The 18,368-nt window shown below is 44.8% G+C and overlaps 1 protein-coding gene across 3 annotated transcripts; it reads right to left on the bottom strand.

The window, feature by feature from the left end:
• Positions 1–851: 851 nt before the first annotated feature.
• Positions 852–17,712, bottom strand: ZNF598 (zinc finger protein 598, E3 ubiquitin ligase). 3 transcript variants are annotated; one of them, XM_084537365.1, is made up of 13 exons: positions 17,455–17,712; positions 14,707–14,819; positions 13,158–13,287; positions 10,806–11,017; positions 10,024–10,241; positions 9,306–9,423; positions 8,831–8,872; positions 8,071–8,252; positions 6,777–6,849; positions 5,362–6,125; positions 4,363–4,498; positions 3,431–3,575; positions 852–3,167 (listed from the first exon to the last, which is right to left on the bottom strand). In XM_084537365.1, exons 1-13 carry the CDS (start codon positions 17,668–17,670, stop codon positions 2,820–2,822), a joined length of 2,697 nt encoding a protein of 898 aa, XP_084393491.1. In that variant the 5' UTR covers positions 17,671–17,712; the 3' UTR covers positions 852–2,819. The 3 variants fall into 3 exon arrangements, with proteins under 3 accessions (XP_084393491.1, XP_084393492.1, XP_084393493.1); XM_084537366.1 differs by having other exon boundaries at positions 6,777–6,846; XM_084537367.1 differs by lacking the exon at positions 8,831–8,872 and having other exon boundaries at positions 17,455–17,710.
• Positions 17,713–18,368: the final 656 nt, after the last annotated feature.

The raw sequence follows: 18,368 nt of genomic DNA, 5'->3' as shown, positions 1-18,368 counted from the left end.
CTTTGTAAGATGAGTTTCCTGTCAGGCAAATTGCAGGTAGCTACACAACAGCACTGGGAATTAGTTCATACTACAACAGGAACAGTTACTGCATTTTTTCCATCACCCAGCCATTCTTTACTGGGGTATCAGTACCCATCTCTCTCCCCAGCCAGCACTGTCCCCTCCAAGCACATATGGCTGGCTCTTTCTTTGTTCTGCCTGCTGCAGCTATGAGATCATTTAAACAGAATTAAACCAACTGCAGTCATTGTCTATTCATTAGTAAAATCACATCATTACTTATGTGGAATCAGTATTTCTCTCTATAAAAGCTACTGTATATATTTGCAGACTTCCTTTCCGCCTTGTTTTCCTGAAGCGCAGCAGATGGATGTAGCTCCACTCTGTTTTATTCATAGTACTTTCCTAGATTGCATTTTGAAGCTGTGTGTCAGAAGACCCTCCCCGCCACCAGTGAGGCTCAGAAAAGACCTTCACTGTATCGACTTGAAACCCAAGTTCAGCTGCCTGTATTTTGTTGCAATATGCATTTAAACCTCAGATTCTTTACAAGTTTTAATAACAAACTGATACCAAATGTGGTTTGCAGATTTCAGTTTTTTGCAGATACCTCCGTATAAGCAGACCGCTTCAAAGAGTTGCAGTTGTCACTAATCTTACGTGCATTGTAGTATAAAGTGGACTGTGTATGAAAATAAGTTAAAAATGTTTACAACTTTTGTATATATATAAATATATAAAAAAATATCTTTTGAGAGAATAATGTGTGATTATGTATTTTCAGTGTCTGTGTACCAACTGCAACTTATTTTCAATAAAGAATTTAAAATGAAAAGAAGCGGCCTGAAAAAATTTGGTAACACTTTATTTAACCAGGTGAGCACAGGGAACAAGGGAACTGCATCAGTTCAGAGATAGATCAGAGATCAATCGCCTCGAGGAAACTTACAGCAGCACTTCGAGTTCTCAACCTGCCAGGCGGGAACTACGGATCTGCTAATACAGAAGAAATTAACTGAAAATAAAGGGAAGACATAAAAACTCCTGGAGAGTATATGCATTTCGTTTCCTCTGAATTTTACAAACCAAAGGAACATACAGGGGGAAAAAAAAAAGTTGACGTTGTAGATCCATTGCTGACTGGATGTGGCACGGGCAGGTGGCATCGAAAGTGAAGCACCCAAGTGCCAGCACAGTCAGGTCTGTCGTGGGTCGTGGTAGTGTCACGGGCATCAGGCCCGGCTCTGCTCGAGAGGAACCCGACTCGAAGCAGGAACATGGAAGCATTACTACTTGCAATATATTCATGCATTTTATAAACAGCCATGCAGCCAAATCCTCCCCTCCCCACTTCAGGGCATGCAGTCTGGCCCCTGTGCTGAATACAACACGCTTAGGTATTCAAAACAGCCTTAATTATTTGGAAAAGAAACCAAAAGCACTTTGCAGCCTGACAGCAAGCAAAAAAATAAGTATAAGGCAAGAAAAAATTTCTGTAGCCAGGACTAGCTCTTTAGTAATAGTCTGAGCTCGTGTTCATATAAATGCTTATATAAAAGCAGTATTTTATCACTTAAAAATTACATAAATTAACTTCAACGTGTTAAAATAACTAAACCTGGTCTGCAAGGATGGGCAAGAATCAGACACTTATTATAGCCGTGAAAGTGCTCTGCAGGGAGGTCTCGTCACTCCATCGCATCAGAGCTGCTGCTGGAGGAGTCGCTTCAAACGATGCAAAGATTCAACTCCCATTTCCTAGAGGTGGAATTTATAGATGGCAAGCAACAGAAGCAAAGCTACTGCAGACCGATATCACCAAGGGAGGTACAGGATGTAAACACTCCATACAGTCTGAACAAATTATCCTTGTTAGTGTAGACCACTGTAAACAGATAAATGCACTTAAAGGCACTGCAGATAAACATGGTCAGTGATCAGCAGCATTTAATGTCCCAACACGCTGTTGCTTGGAACTACCACCATTAATACATCCAAGAAATTAGAAACATGGCAGTCATTAAATAAAATTACTGTGAAGTGTGCTTTACAGGAAGTAAAGCTTTAACATTATGATTCTACATGCAGTGCTACAAAATAAGTTTCTTTAAAGAACATGTTACATAAAAGGTCAGAGGCAACTTCAAACCTCAGGTTCAACTCATCACACTGATCAGTCCAATTCTTCAAGTAGTAGAATTAACTCAGTTTTCAAACAGGAATATTCTTTGCTGCAGCCCAATATTTATAGACACCCAACTGAAACGGTCTCATTCACTGGTGAGTAGGATCTTTTCCTTTTAGTAGGATCTTTTCCTTTTCAGCATCTTTGCACCCCTGACTACTTTGATTTCCATGGTCACAGAAATAGCACACAAATCAGAGTATACGGGAAGCCACTGCTGCTTCCATTCATTTCAGTGATTCTAAATCTCCCCCCACCCCCCACAAAAGAAAGAAAAAACCCAAACCAGATGCATATTCCACTATTGTGTCCCCTGTCAGTCGTCAGATCAGAAAGCATTTTCTCAGCTATTGCGTTACAGGAGAAAGGTGGCCCCCACCTGCCCACCCTGCGATTTTGCCCTAATTCTACTCAGGCATTTTGGAAGCTCAAACTTTGGATGTTAATTAGCTACGGTGCAGTCCAGTGATCCCTTTGCACATTATTTATGAACAGCACTGAGAGGGCTCTCTAACAGTTACCTGCATATGAGTACTCAGCTGGCAGTGGCTCTCAGCCACACTACACTGTCAAACCTCATTCCAAAAAGTGCATATTCATAGACAAACTCTTTTATTGGTCTTCAGGAAAGCTAACTTATGATTCTACTGATTGCTTGTAAAGAAGGGAACTCCTCATCCTCAATATGCAAAGCTTTATGGGTGACAATGTCCTGCTGAGTTAGTACTTGCTTACATGTTGGGCAGATGCAGCAGTCAAGATCAGAGTTGGAGTCCGTTTGCCAAACGTGCTTTTTGTTCTTTTTGGATTTGTTTGAACTTTGCTTTTCTTTGATTCTGAAATCATTGTGAGCAGAAAGCAGTTCTTGTTGCTTAACTGTGTCCGGCAACAACACCAACAACTCATTAAAAATTTTCTTGAAATTATCCCCAAGCAGTTCTCGGCAACTTTTGTAATACTGTGCTGCAGAAATCAGCCCCTTCGGTGAAAAGAAAATTGGAATGGTTAGAAATTTAAAAAGGAAAAAAAGTCCTATTCACCTAAAAATGAACTCACTTTTTCCCAGGCCACATCATCCTCACTGCTTTTTTTTGCTACCTTAGCACTACAAAAGAGCTACAGTGGAGCAGAGGAAAAGAAAACCTGTACAGTCCACTCACCAATACCAAATAGTGAAAGACGCACAGTATGAACTGAACAGAGAGGAAGACTTCAGGAACAGGAAGGTTCTTGCCCACTCACCTGTCTGAATTGCCCAGAATGAGTTTTAAACTTATTGAACTTGGACTCATCGCTTTGGAGAAATTCTTTAATGGATTGTATTAGCTGAATGTTCCTTTGCTGAAAGTTCTCGGGTATCAAGTATGACCCATGACAAGATTTTGGCCTGCATTTGGAGGAGGGAAAAATAAAAGAAAGAAGGAATTTGATACTGCTTCATGTTATAAAAAAAGATATACATTATCTGGCTATTCTTTTCTATAGGATGCATTCCCTCCTGCAGTAATGCAGCGGGAGTAATCCTGTGGGATTACTGCATCAGATTTCACTTTACCTAGACAGAACACATGAAATTCTAATTTAACGTAGCCTTAACTAGTGATTTTGTAAGCAAGGTTCACTGAAAAGGCATGACAACAGACCACGCCATGAATAAAGCAGAATGGATTAATATAGACATCTGTATTAAACTTCCAAAAATTTTTCCCTTCCCAGTTTTTTATAATCTCAGCTCTGTAGCCCAGAAGGGCTCAGCCAGAGACCAGCTACTAGAAAGATCCGAGCAATGAAGGCAGGCATTTAGGGGTTGTCAAGAAAAGCAATCTGCAGCACCTTGCTTCTAGGAGTCAGACAATCAACTGAAAGATTAAAGAAATATGTTGTAGCTGTTGTAGAACTGTGTCCAAACAAATCTAGAAAATAGAAGGCTGTGCTACCAATCCACACGTTTTCATTTCCTCAGACTTGCATCCAAGCAATGCTTGTCCCTGTTCTCACAGGAGTCTCCTGACTGGCTGTGGGACTCCACAGCAGAATCGTTACGTGGCTGGTCTCTGGTGCAGCACCTGCTTACAATAACCCCCTCAGAATATTTCATGCTTCATCTGAAGGCTCTATGACATACCTGAGACACAACGTGTGAAGTAACTCTAACTCAAAGGACTTTTACTTACTCTTTCAAAGATGTAGTGACAGGTTCAGAGATATTGGTGGCTGGAATAACAGCAAAACCTGGAGGGGGTTTACTAACAGGCACGGACAGTCCTGGAGGCGGAGGAGGACTCTTTAATAGCACCACAGTGTTAAAGCCTAAACGAAAGCAGAAATGGGCAGGCAATTAGAGCACATATCTGTGGCACCAACATACCACCATCTGTAATTAACACCAATGGTCTGATGTACTCTCAGAAGCACCAGGAAGTTACAAGTCAACAGTACAGGCCACTATATCAGAATAAATCTAAAGAAATTAAAGAGGTGGAGATCCATTGCCCCTACAGTCAGGTCAAGAAGCACTTCAGAGTGGCTGATGTTACTCTACAGAGTACTAAACTATTGAGTTAATTTTTCACAAGGCACTGATCAAAAAAAACCACAAACCCAACCCCACTCAAACTCCTGATGGTAAAACACGTTATTAAAACAAATGGAAATCACTCCAGAAGCCACAACAGAACTAGGCATCGCATGTTCTAGTGTACTTCACCTACAATTATCCACAGAGCAGCACAGAACAAAGCAGCTATGCAAGTCATCTCCTAATGCGGTGCCACTTTCATTAAAACCACTGCAGGTCACATTTGTTGCTACGCTGCTCCAGTTTTACAGGATTATGGCACCACTAAAAGTAAGGGCATTGCATCTCTGCGAATGCAGAACAATTGACTAAGGAAGCCAACTGACAAGTATCAGCAGGTACAGATCACAGCTAAAGAGGGACCTCCTTTGTCCATGGGAGCTTCCAGACACACTTTTGTGCTCATTAGAAAGACAGTGACATGTAAAGACTGGCTGCTCATCTGTGAGGCCCCTCCAAAATACAGACACCTGCATCAGACTTGTTTTACAGAGGACATTCAGGACTGTCTGTGTTTCCCAGGCTGCCTTTTAATTTCAGCCATGTTTCTCCAAGCTACAGCCAAGCAAAGCTGACTGTGCCCTGTAGTGCTTACCTGGTGGTGGTGGCATTCGAGCTGATCCTGAGCTCCCAAGTGCTGGGAAGTCTTCCTGAGGTAAAGGGCATTGGTTAGTCACTGTGGGCTTTTTAAGGCCAGGGGGCTCTTTGGGTGTACTACAGATTGCTAACGATTTTTCCGAATGACCATTCATGACAGTTGTGGATCTGTCAGGGGCGTGAAGAGCAGAGGATGCGTTTGGTGTCTGCTCTGCTTCTGGCAGCTTTTCAACAGATGATTTGGGAAACGCTGTCTCCTGAAACTGGTGTGGGGATGATGGTCTCTGCTTCTCAACCCCCATCCTCTTTTTCTTGCTCACTTTTGTAAAAGTTTGTGAGGTAGAAGCTGCCAGCAAGGATGAGACGTCAAACATTGTTGGTGTGTTTCTGATCTCCTGCGTTGTCAAGCCACTACCACTGTCTTCATCATCTGACTGACAGAGTTTATTGCTCTTCTTACTTCCTTTAGTGCTATTCAAGGAGGATGTTTTCTTGGCTATCTGATTTACACACGGGCTGCCAATGGCTTTGACCACGTTTTTACTGGAACCATTGTTCCACGCAGACGTGATATTAGTTATTGTTTTACTGTTAGGCCTCATTTTTGACACGAGAGCTGGAAAATCCTCCTCTTGAAAAGCTGTTTTCTTTGCAGTTGCTGTGTATGTCAAAGACATCCCAGAAGAGATCGTAGGTGCTGCAGAGGATGACAAGCTTGGGAAATCTTCTTCTTTAAGCTTAACCGCTGCTAGCTGGGCAGAGCTGTGAGAAAGGACAAGCACACATAGTTACACCAGCAGGGCAGAGGCAGCAGGACTCCACCAGGCAGAACAAGCTCCATACCTGACTGCAGTCTTCCTCAAACTTATCACTTAGGGTGGTACAGCAGGCATAATTTAACAGAATGTAACTACCCTCAGGCTTACAAACCATGCCTGGAACGAGCCTCCTCAAAGCAGTCACGCCAGCCTTGCTGTGTTATCAGTACTGTCTTAGTACACCTTACCCTGACCAGCAGGCCATTCACACAACATTCAGAGGTGCATTCTAGCTGCCACATCCTGCAGAGATTCTATTTGAATTACCACGCATTTAAGGAGAGGATGAATTTTAAAACCCATAGCATATGGCTCCCTCAAGATAAGCTACTGAATTAAAGAAGTGTCTGGAATTAATACTGAGAACTTCCCTGCAATTGCAGCACTAACAAAAAAAAAAAAAAAAAAAAAAATCAAGCCATGAACTGAAGCAACAGCCTCTGCTGTTCATGACAGAAACAGTCTGAAGCAGAAGAGGAACTGGGGAAGGGAAGCACTTGAAGCCTAAGTGATCTGTAAAATCATTTTCTACAGAAACAGAACCCGTGTAAGTTTCTACATCAGCTCTCAACACTGCAGCCTTGAACAAACTTACCCTTGTAGAGGTCCCACTGCTGAACCAATTGCTGGAAAGTCATCTTGGCTTAAAGCACCATTAGCAGCTGCTTCTTTTGGAGTTTTGACAAAAAGAGCAAAGAAATATTTCAACTGAAATCCATTCATTTCAGAGGGAAGCTATCACTGAACATGACAGCAGTATTAACAAGTTTCATTTTCAGCAGCTGATGAGGTCATTAACTGACATTCCAAAAAGGAAATTTTAGGCCCATGCATCACTATTTCCTTCAATTAACCACATTCCCCATTATGTCACCAGGTACTGGCTTTAGCATGCGGACAATTCATGATACTTATTATGAGCAAAACATTGGCTGGTAAGATGCCTGTGAGGATATCCTGTAGAGACTAAGATGTCAGTGCCCCCAGCTGCCTGCTCCACACTTCTCCCTGAGGCTAGCACTCAACTGCCCGCACAGGGTTAGGATTCTGAGTATGCTGATGCTTCATTTGGAAAGCTGCTCCTCTGAGCTTTCCTCACACCTCTGCTGCACAGGTGCCCAGACTGCTCAGCAATCAGCTCCCGGGCAGTTATTTTACACTGAAACATAAATCACTTCCAACTTGTATTTGCCTTAAAATGCAGTGCTGTGGACTGCAGCAGTTCAAGGACAGATTGGTAACAGCTTTGACACACGCAGCAAAAGCTGGGCTAGCAGCAGGAGGAGATAACCTTGCCTCCCATCCCCAGCTGAGCTGTACCCATTAACCAACCAGAGCTCTCAGCAGCACTCAGCTCATTATGAAAGCATATAAACTAAGGGGGAATCCTGTTGTAGGAGCAATAAGGCAGTGAAAAAGGGATCTAAAGCAACAGTAATATCAAGACAACAGCACCGTCTTTATTTGCCCCTAAACCTAATTCATAACAATTAAAAGTTTGATTTGACCAGTTACAGACTTTTACTAGGAGCAACTTTTTCCCAAAAAAGGGAACACTGAGCTTAAGCACCTCAATAAATCAGTTTTTGCACACTAGAGTAGGAAACATCAGCCTGAGATGATAGTTGTGGATAGAGCACCATATATACCGTTGTATGTTGATTGTGTTTGGTATTTATACCCTGCTCCATTTTAAGTATAACCTGCTGCAAGAACCCCAGCCCGCTCAGTCACATTTCAATGCAAACAGTTGTTAGATTAAGATTCTGCACAGCTGTCCCCGTATCCCCCAGCTTTTGAGAACAGTGCATGGCAATTCACACTTTTGCCAGCCCAGTCTCCCAAACCATCATGCCTCCCTGCAGCTGCAGAACATGTTCAGCACTAACCTGGAGTTTCATTTGAAGACTTTGGCACACGTTTGGAGCTGGATCCTTCTGAATCCCTCAGGTCCTCCTTTTTACCTCTACTGCTGCTGTCCTCTTTGTCTTCTACCCGTTTTTTTTCCTCCTGACGTTTTGCTGCTACAGATGCCCTGACTGCCGCTGCAATGTCTCTGTCTTCTTCTTCCCTACAGGACAGGGCAGATTTTCTTGGTCAAACAGCAAGGATTACTGAGCACATTTGTCTCACTCCAGCTCTCACCTCTCTGGTGTCAGGTCTGTTGACAGTCCCTGGCCTTGTGCTGCCACCTGCTGAGAAGGCTGAAACAAACCCACTGCTCGGATACACCCTGACACCAGCTGGCAAGATGGGCAACATTTAACCCCTGGATTTGCAAGTTCTACATGGTGATAACAACCCAGGACAGGAGAAACCAACTGGAGTGAACTGGGAGAGACAGTACCAAAGATGCATGGGGACACCTCTCTCACATTTTCAGATGTATGAACGTCTTATTTGTAGGCCAAAGTAATTCTTTGAAACATGGCTTGTCATGAACTCTCAACACATGCACAATCCACATGCGACACCAACACATAAAGTGTTTAGAGATGGACTTTTTCCCCTGGTGAAATTACCAGTAATGAACCAGCTGACTTTCCAGGGAGAAAAAGAAGAAAAATAGATGTGCAGTATGTATAAAGCACTCAGGTCTTGTGTGAATGAATAGACATATAAATGCAAACTTTCATTTCAATACTTAACCCTCTTCTTTTTCCAAAGCATTCAGTCTGGCCACACAGAGATCTGTTTGTTCAATGAAAAGCATGGTCCTTAGAACATGAACTTCATGATTACCCAGACCAAAAAGTCCATTAAACCTGCAAAGACTCATCACTTCAGAAAAGCCTATTTTAAAAGTTGGCACAAAAACAGTTGCTGAAATTAATTTAGGACTCTGATATTAGTTAACCCACACATTGAAGATTACAGTGTTCATTTTCTTTGGCAAGTCCAGAACGCTTAAACTTCACACAAAACAGCTACACTTTCATCAAACACCTGGTCAGCATGCAGGCTTAGACTGAAAATTAGTTTTGCTCTCAACTAAGGATTCACTATGAAAGTTTCCAAATTTTGTACCCACTTCCTTCCTGCTGGTCTACCAAAAGCCTCTTAATAACTAAGTAAGAAACACCATCAAGCAGCAATAAAATCCACAAAATGTTTTGCCACTCACCTCTTATACCTCCAGCTGCCTCTTCTGTTTTGCTGACTTCCTCGGCCACCCAATCTGCCTGACCTTCCTTGCCTGTTGTACCTGTCCACTTCCTCATAGTCCTCTCCACCGATAACACCTGAATAGGAGGGAGGGTTGGTCATTCTTAAAGTTATTTCTCTAATCTGGGCATCACACTATGCCTGAAAAGGAGCAAAAAATACACTAGTACAAATAAACCTGTCTTGATTTCCTTCTGATGATTAAGTAGTATGTAGCCTCCAGGACTGCTGCGTTAATGGTTGGACTTGATCTGAAGAGTCTTTTCCAACCTAAATGATTCTATGACTGAAATATATTTTGCAATATATAGATTCCACATATTTAAACCTGCAGCTTGAGTTTTGAGTAGTCTCATTTTTATGCAGATTTCTCTTAATAAAATAAAAGTATGCATCTCAATCTCAGCACACCAAAGTGGATATGTTTCTCTGGTCTCATGCTCCTCATTCATCACTATTGCTTATATTACAGTTAATATGAAATTTGTGTAATTACTCGTTGGAGAAATTTAGTTTCACTAAAATTATTTATCATCACTGAATCCGCACATGGAGGAAAAAAATCAGAGTAATTTAGGAAGGGAAAGACCTCTGGTGGTCATCTGCTCCATCTCCTTGCTCACAGCAGAGCAGACTCTGAAATTACATGAGGTTGCTCAGGACCCTGCCACGCTTACCTTCCGTCCTCCTCTGGTGCCTAGGAGCATAGGTAAACTGGAGGTCTATCTGCCGGTTCTGCCTGGCCTCGGCCCTGTTCTTGCTGTGGCAGGCTGTTTTGTGCGCTTTATAATCTATTTCTGTGCGGAAAGCGTGGGTAAACTGTTCTGTACTGCACCGCCCCTCTTCGCAAAGGAAGTGCTTTTCGCGGAAGTGTTCACGAAGGTATTCATAATCGCTGGAAAGAGAGAAGAGGCTGAGCTGCAACTTTCCCAACACATTTTACTAATGGTATATGTTTATTCTTCACTCCATCTTTCAAAGAAGAACCATCTGCCTAGGCTTGTCTTTATCTCCAGGCAAGTTTTCCAACATTTCTGTGCAGTCTACACATACACCTTAATGCACAATCACAGACATTAACCTGAAACTACTGGATGATACTTGTCACACCAATCTGTATGCAAGGCACGTGTTTCATAAAAGAAAATTGACTTTATCTGCTTTGCACTTAAATGTTGGAGTATTGGAGTTAACACACTACACTGCTGCAGACATCTGCCTGTCACACTCCAAAATGTAACTTAACACCCAACATTAACATTGATGAGGATGACTTTAAAGCACAAATAAACAAAGTTTCTGCAGCTATTGGTTTAAGGAACAAGAGACCCTACAGCCAATCTGCTCACACATTCTTGCCCTCTGTCTTCAAGCACTCCTCTTACAAAAACTCAGAGCAGATCAAAACAATTTCTCTAAAAATTTAAGCTACAGAAAGAGAAATTAAACTTTCACAAACCTGTAGTATTCCTGAGCACCATCAGAGTCACAGAAGTGACAAAAATAATGATCTCGTCTTAGATGTTTCAGTAACTCATCATTATCCAAATAACGCTCGTCACAGAATTTACACAGGGGATGCCCACGATGAGAGGTGTCATCTGGATCTCCATGGATTCGATGGCGAGCAAGGTCCTTACGAGTATACCATTTCCGTTCGTACGTAAAAATCTGAAGAAATACACAAAAAAATTGAATGAGCTAGGCTCCACTTGCAGGAGTCAAAAATTTGACTTAGAAAGATGCAATTTGACAGACACCTAAAAGTTTCAGTGAATAGGAACCAAAATTCAAGAGACTGAATGAAATTACATCTCATTTGTATTTCACTCACCTCAAACACTGGAAACAGATCTAATTCACTTTTCCTTTCACAAGTGTGTGCATTAACATAACGTAACAAACTTTTAAACCTCTATTGGAAAAAAAAAAAGCCTACTTTTTTATGAAAGTACAGTATTTTGCACACTAACTCAAACAAAAAAGTGGAAGAGAAGTGGCCTGTTTAATGCTCCTCAGACAGCAACTACCCCAACATAGCTACATACAGATGATACAGTTCAGTGTACAAATTCTGCTGTCTTCTGTCCCTTTTAACAAAAGCTATTTTAGTAGAAAGGGTTCTGAAGATGCCAAAAAGATCAATACACCCTTGAGAACAGAATATCCTTTATTTCTTGCCTCCTCAACAAGGAGGCACGACTTATTCCAGGAAAAGGCTCACTTGGCTTAGCTAGGGTTGATTGACCGAAGCTTCTATGAGTTTAAGAACTTCTTTGCAGCCCATATGGAGTCTTCCTCTGAAATAAAAATGTGCTTGCAGTATTCTGAAATTAAAAGCCAACAAATTCTACTATAGTTTGTGACGTCTTTGGGAGATGATGATAAACAAGCTTTAGTGATGGCTACTTAGGCTGACGGCGGAAACACCTCTTAACCAGAGTTCAGAGGACACTGCAACCAAAAGAGGTTGTGTTGGCCTCTCCAACTCACCTCCCTTGAATTAGGGCTATTGATTGCACAACCACAGAAAAGAGAATCAAATTAGTTCAGTGAAAGCTAACCCTGCAAAAAAGATGCATTGGTATTCATTCATCCCAGCCGTGACCACTTCTGGATCTTGCCCCTTTTGGCAATAACCTACAGTTCAACTGGCATAAACCAGCTGTGACACCACCATATAAATGCATTTCTCTAAGCTGACACTCTATTGGTTTCAGAGAAAACAAACACACGTACAAAACCATGTGTACCGAGTTCTAACAAAAACTGCTCATGAATTAAATTCCCTCCTACAGCAGCACACAATGCTGACGACTATTAGGCACAGAGGTTAGCAGTCCCAGCACTCATTTAACAGCAGCTGCTGATTTTGTCTGACATGCTATTCAGACACAGGAAAATACACCAGCTCCAGGGAAAGGTGGAAAAGGTGGAATTCTGACTTTCAGACTGAAAAAAGCTTTGCCTGACTGGCATAACAACAGCTGTTCTATGGGAAATTTGGGTGGGTTAAGCAAAAAGGACAGTGATGGTGATAATAAGATGTGTAGCTTTAAGACCCAGAACAGGCAGACAACTCAGCTTTCCAGTAACTGCTTTATCTTTACCAGGTTGTAAAACACATTTTAAAACAGCCTCGGTCATTTTGTTCGTGTGTACATCAAACATGGTGGACCTCAATTGCAGACAACAGTTAAATTTCATTTTCCAATCAAAACAACAAGATACAGGAAATTTGCTCTGAACAAATAAACAAGATAATGAAATATAATTATAGTTCATTAAACCAGCAAGATGGACTCTCATCCTGTACATGAGTCAACTGTAAATGCTATGATGTCTCTGGTGTCAGAGAGAAATCCATCCGGCCCTGATACATTCTGCCTTCTGAACTGGCACCAACACTTTCTCAGTTACAGTTTGTAAAGTCATCACAAGCCTTAATAGATATCAAATCTCTAGTTACAGCTGTAGTGCCTACAGCTCAGGCTTAACTTCCTATCAGGCAGTTAGGGTTTGTTTTTTACACACTGCGGGGGAGGAGCTAACCTCAGAAGGTTATTAACGTGGTTGGGTTTAATTTAAAACATAATCCATTCAGAACCTTCAGGCCTCTTTCATTAATCAGTTTATGAAAGAACACAGAGTTGAAATGAAGCAACTGACCTAGCTGCAGGCAGACAGAAGAAATTTAAAAAGCAAATTGGTGCTGTTCAGCCACCCCCTTCTTCCCACCTCCCCAGGTATTGTTGCAGGTCATGTAAGGACTCAGCCCTCCTTCCCACGTCAGGACACAGAACTAGCTCACCTTTAAGTGTTTAACACAGAGCTTGCAACAGAAGAGTTCATGCTGCTTTCTCATGTGCTGTTCCAGATCTGCAAACGTGTTGAACGGCTTCAGATCCGGACACAAGAAGCACTCATGCTGCAGCAACTTCCTAAGGGACAAAGAAAGATTTACTAAATATTATCCCTCTCAGCAACCCGCTACCTTTATCAAAACCAAATGTTCTGTCAGTAGCAGAATTCTGCATTTTTATAGCTCCCCCAGCAACTTGCAATGAGGTTAGCGTCCTGCTTACTCCAAGAATACTTTGTCATCTGTCAGGAACAGGACAGAACCAAATTACTGTAGGAAAGGAGCTGAACAGTTGCTGTCTAAGAAATCCACGTGCCAGTGGTGCACTGCTAGTGTACTAGAACATGTCCGTGCAACAACCCCCAGCTTACTGAAGGTTCAGCTGATGCATGCAAGGTTCACACCCAGTTTAATTACGCTTTCTACTGCAGAAACCAAAGTATATGATGGGGGGCATAAAAAAAAAACTGTAATAGAAAAGGAAGAAAAGAAGTAACTCCAATGCTTCCCAACCAGAGCTGAAGGCAGAGCACTGGCCTCAGCAGGAGACACCACTCACGCACACTTGATTTCTGCCCCCAAACAGCAATCTCAGCAGCTCTCCAGCAATCAGATCATCAAAAGCAATTCCCAGAGCTGGCGTATAATTAATCAGAATGTTTCCAACTGCTTCTGCTTGCTAAAGCCCATTGCCCAATTCCATAAATTGGAAGTCACACAAAATTATAAACTTACCAGCAAGGCTACATTTTTAGCCCCAGTCAGGTTAGATTAGATAAAACATGCGACTCTCCAAGAAAAAGGTACCACTGCCTACGTGGTTTCACCTGTTTTTGCTCGTCTTTCCTTTTAAGTGGTCTTAACTAAACTTAAAGCTTCCTAATAAACATGCTATGAAAAGTATTTTTAGAACACGATGCTGATGCCACATTTTTACCCTGTTTTTTTGTTTGTTTGTTTTTTGTTTTGTTTTGTTTTTTACTTCACCCTTTTTCTCTCCCATTTACAACTAACACCTTTGCAGGAAGAAGATGCTCTTCTTTTCATCTGATGTAGCATACAAATGATTTTGAGTAGTCCTTACGCAACGCAGGAATAAATAACATTTCCATAGTAATTTTGCCTTTACTAATTTACAGGCCATACAAGGAATTAAAAGCCTTCCAGCAAGTTTGCTGTTGGTAAAGAAGCAAAAAGCAACTTTTCTTGACAGAGCAACACTCCTGTACTATGCTTCTGTAAATCCAGCCCCCCAGGGCTTGAGGAGCTGCTCTCTTTGACGACCATGGCACTGAGAGCTCATGCCAACCGTGCCGCTCCAGCTCCTCATCCCACCAAAGGCTCCCGCACTGCGGGGTGACTAACACAGGCAGCACGGCAGCCACCATTTCCATAAACCAAAACCACACTGCTGTTAACGCACGCGTTTCCGGCCACGTAAGGCAGATAAGAATATGTGTTTTAGGGACACGTTACAGAAAGGAATTCCGGTGCTTACCTGTACAGCGCATAAACCTCTGCATCCATAAAATAAATGTCATACTTCTTCTCGTGCTGCAGCTGGCTAAGTGCTATCGTTGAGAAGGACGTGAGCTTCCGTCCGAAGACAACCTACGGGCAACACAACGCAGGAATCAGACAGAGAACACGTGGGCTGCACGGCATTCGGGATTACAGAGCAGCTCCTCAGCACAAACTTTGTCAGGGATCTCATTGTAGCCTAAGGCTTGGACAACACGCCCCGAGCTGTGCCAGGCCCAGCTGCTTGTCACCACCAGCTGCTGTCCCCACGACTGTCAGCAAAGCAGCGTGACAGCTGCTTATCAGCCTCCAGCAGGAGCACCAGGCGGAGGAGGGTGGGACTAGCCTGGTCTTTGGATTTTGAACTGGATTAGGAAACTCTTTTATGATGCTTTGCTACCACAACCATGCTGAGAGTAAACATCTGCCAGCAATTCAACCCGTTCTGCAGCGAGTGTCTGTCCAGAGCCCCGCACTCAGCTGCCTCCTGGCAGGAGATCACCCAGACTTAGAGCCTGCAAGTGAGAAGTGATGGTACTCAGAGTCCGACTGGGAAACTTCAGCTGCTTCTTTCCTTTCTCACCAGGAAGGTGAGAAATGGAATGCTGCCTCCCTTCCCAAAGTATTTGTCCCCCTTCTAAGGGAACCGGGCTGCTCCCAGTGACCGCCCTGCACCCTGGGCAGCACAGCACAGCCACCCGCAGTGCTGTGTCCTTCCTGAGAAGTCTCGTGCCCTCGGTGTGCAACAGCACACCCCCACTTTGGGAAGTGCTGGTGGGGCAGCAATATTGATGGAATTACCGGCTGGAATTACCTGCAGCAGCTCAGGAAGGCTAAGACACAAATATGCTAATCGTCCTGAGTCGTCACAGTGAATACAATAACTCTGGAAATACCTGCAGCCTTCATAAAAGCATTCCATTCGATACTACATGTGCAGTTCAGTCGTGTTAAGTCACTCCTCTATCCCTCTTGTGCTGAAATACCTCGGAGCAAGCTGTGTGCGTGTTCTTGTTTAAAGCTTTCCTTACAGCCAGGCTACTATTAAGTTAACCAAAGTGCTTTTTATATATACACAGGCACACACACACCTCTCTGGAATACCAAGCTTAAAATAAAGAGAATACAAGTCTAAGTTTGTTGGATAAATGCCTAACTTCAGCTATTTAAAAAAATAGTTTCAGTAAAGTTCTACAGACATTTCACCTCAGCCTGAAGCGCATTTTGGAATAGAGGAATGGGTCAAGAAAAGCAGATTTTATCACAGGAGTTCAACGTAACATGAAGTAAACACACCGACTGATCCTCCACGCCTGATCCAAGTACATGTCAGGGTTGCTTTCCAGGTCAAGTAATCCTTCCTAGCACAGCAATTAGGCACCACTGAGAGCACACATTACCATAACGAGTATATCCTGCTTTCCCCTCCATGTGTTCCCTGGTGCCAGCCATCTTTGGAGCTGTTTCCATTTCCTTTGGATGTGTCCCTTACCAGTCCAACCTACACTGATCAGCGCAGCACCAGCTGAGGTCTGGTGGAGCTGCCCTTGCCTCTTCTAATTCCACACACACCACGCAAATGAAGAGACCCTGCTTTACATCCTACTTATACAAACAGTTCATTTAAGGACAGTCTTGATGTGGTTCATGCCCCCCAGAATCTTTTTTCTTTTCTTGGGGCAGACAGGTGCACACACAGAGCAGCATTACAGCTGTGCTTAAAGATGAGGGGAAAAAGAGCCCAGTCATTAAGAAGGACCTCTCGGGCAACTCTAACAGAAGGATGGCTTTTAACAGGTAACAAATGAGAGAAAAAGATGGCTTACTGCACCAAAGTTCAGGCCGCATAACAGCGATTATTACAAACCTGGGAAGATCTCATGGTTAACAGGCCATCTGTGACCCTAAGACAAGCAGCGTTAAGGCACAAGAGCAACACCACAGTTGGCTTCTTCCTAATACAGCAGAGGCAGAGCAGCAGCTCCCCAGAGCTGCTGTCAGAGACAAAAATCACTTTTTAAATCTCTTATCTTTCTCCATACAGAGGCTACTCATGCCAGCTAAAAAAAAAAAAAACACATCAACATGTCTGGCCTCCACGAAATCTGAGGATCTTGAGCGTGCAGCCTAAGATCTTCAGCCCCACCAAACGATTTGAACAACACAAGAAGCAGCCGAAGTAACCAGAATTAGTGGGGGGAAGAGGGGTGCCCCCTTTTGCCACAGGGGAGAGGAAGAGCTCCCCTGGTAGACTTATTTTACTCCATTTCCTAAGCGACACAACGCTAGTAACAATTCTTTTCTTTTAAAAGCTTTCATTTCTCTTCTTCTAAAACCTTTTCTTCCTTCACATCAGTCCAGACCCGAGCATCTGTTCCTGCCAACGTCCCCAAACAAAGTTTCCTCCCCCGATCCCTGCTGGCACCAGCCCCCCCGCCGCACCCCCCAAAAGCTCAGGGCCGCTTCCCCAGACCCCTACCGGGGGTCCCCGTGCCGCGACCCCTCCCTGGGGAAGCAGAAGCGGCACGAGGGGGGGGCACAGCTCACGGCGCACCCCACCCACAGCAGGGCCCAGCCCGGCAGCACCCGCAGGGGAACCGCACAGGCCGGCAGGGCGCGGGGCAAGCCCGGAGCCCCCCTCCTTGAGCCCCCATAACCCCGGCTGGGGGCAGGGGCCGGCCCCGAGCCCTCAGCCCCGTGCCCTGGGCCCGGCGGCGGTGCGGACCTGGCGCAGCTCCTCGCGGCACACGGCGCAGTACCGCACGCCGCACAGCGCCCGCATCCGCACGGAGCAGCGGTAGCAGATGGGGTGGTCGCAGCGGCCCAGCGCCACCACGTCGAGCTCCCCGCAGCACAGCACGCACGGCCCCTCCGCGCCGCAGCCCGAGCCCGAGCACGAAGCCGAAGCCGAAGAAGCCGGGCCCGGCCCCGAGGCCGCCATGGCGGCGCCGACCCCGCCGCGGCCTAGGCCCCGCTCCGCCTAGCAACCGCCTCCTGCACCACCGAGACGAGGCCTAGAGCGCCGCCACGCCGCGCGACGCTCTGCCCGGAGGACGACCATAGAGAGAGGAGCGCCCGCCTCTCCTCCACCCTCCCATTACCCCACTTGGGAGGCGCGCGGGGCCACGCCCCCTCGACGTCACGCGCTTCCGCCAGCTCTGACCATAGAGAGGGAAGGCAGAGCGGCGCGCTCGCCGTGCCCTCACAGGTCCGCTCTAGCCGCCTCTCGCTGCTCCGCGGCGGTACCGGGGGTCTCGGCTCCCCGCGGCCGGAGGCAGCGCCGTGAGAGGCCTCAGCCGGGCCCTGCCACACGGCCGGTGGCGCATCAGGCGTCAGTGGCGCAAAAACACCACAAAAACAAGAGAAAAACGTTAAAAAAAGGAGCTGAAACACTATAGGAAATGATAACTGCGCGCACCGACGCAGCTCCCGGCACGGCTCCGGGGCCGGGGGTTGTGGCGGTGCCGCAGCCGGGAGGGGGAGCCCCAGGAGCGCGGGGAGCGGCCGCGTCCCTGTGGCAGGCGGCTGGGAAAGCAGAGTTTGTGCTGTTTGTATACAGCGCGGGGCACCCTCACAGTGTTCTCCAACTTTTCTTTATCCTGTATTCCCACAAAAAGACCTATCTGGGGTCGCTGTGCT

This window comes from Aythya ferina (genome assembly GCF_964211825.1).
Source record: "Aythya ferina genome assembly, chromosome: 15".
NCBI lineage: Eukaryota > Metazoa > Chordata > Aves > Anseriformes > Anatidae > Aythya > Aythya ferina.
This window is presented reverse-complemented; position numbering and strand designations above follow the sequence as displayed.

Bases quoted from the DNA above. Each gene is read 5' to 3' on its own strand.
- ZNF598 (XM_084537365.1), bottom strand. From the start codon at position 17,670: ATGGCGGCCTCGGGGCCGGGCCCGGCTTCTTCGGCTTCGGCTTCGTGC. The intron at 13,288-14,706 runs GTAAGCACCGGA...TTTGTCCCTTAG, and splicing joins GAGGTTTATGCGCTGTACAG to GAAGTTGCTGCAGCATGAGT. The intron at 8,253-8,830 runs GTTAAGTATTGA...CCTGTCCTGTAG, and splicing joins TGCTTTGGAAAAAGAAGAGG to GGAAGAAGAAGACAGAGACA.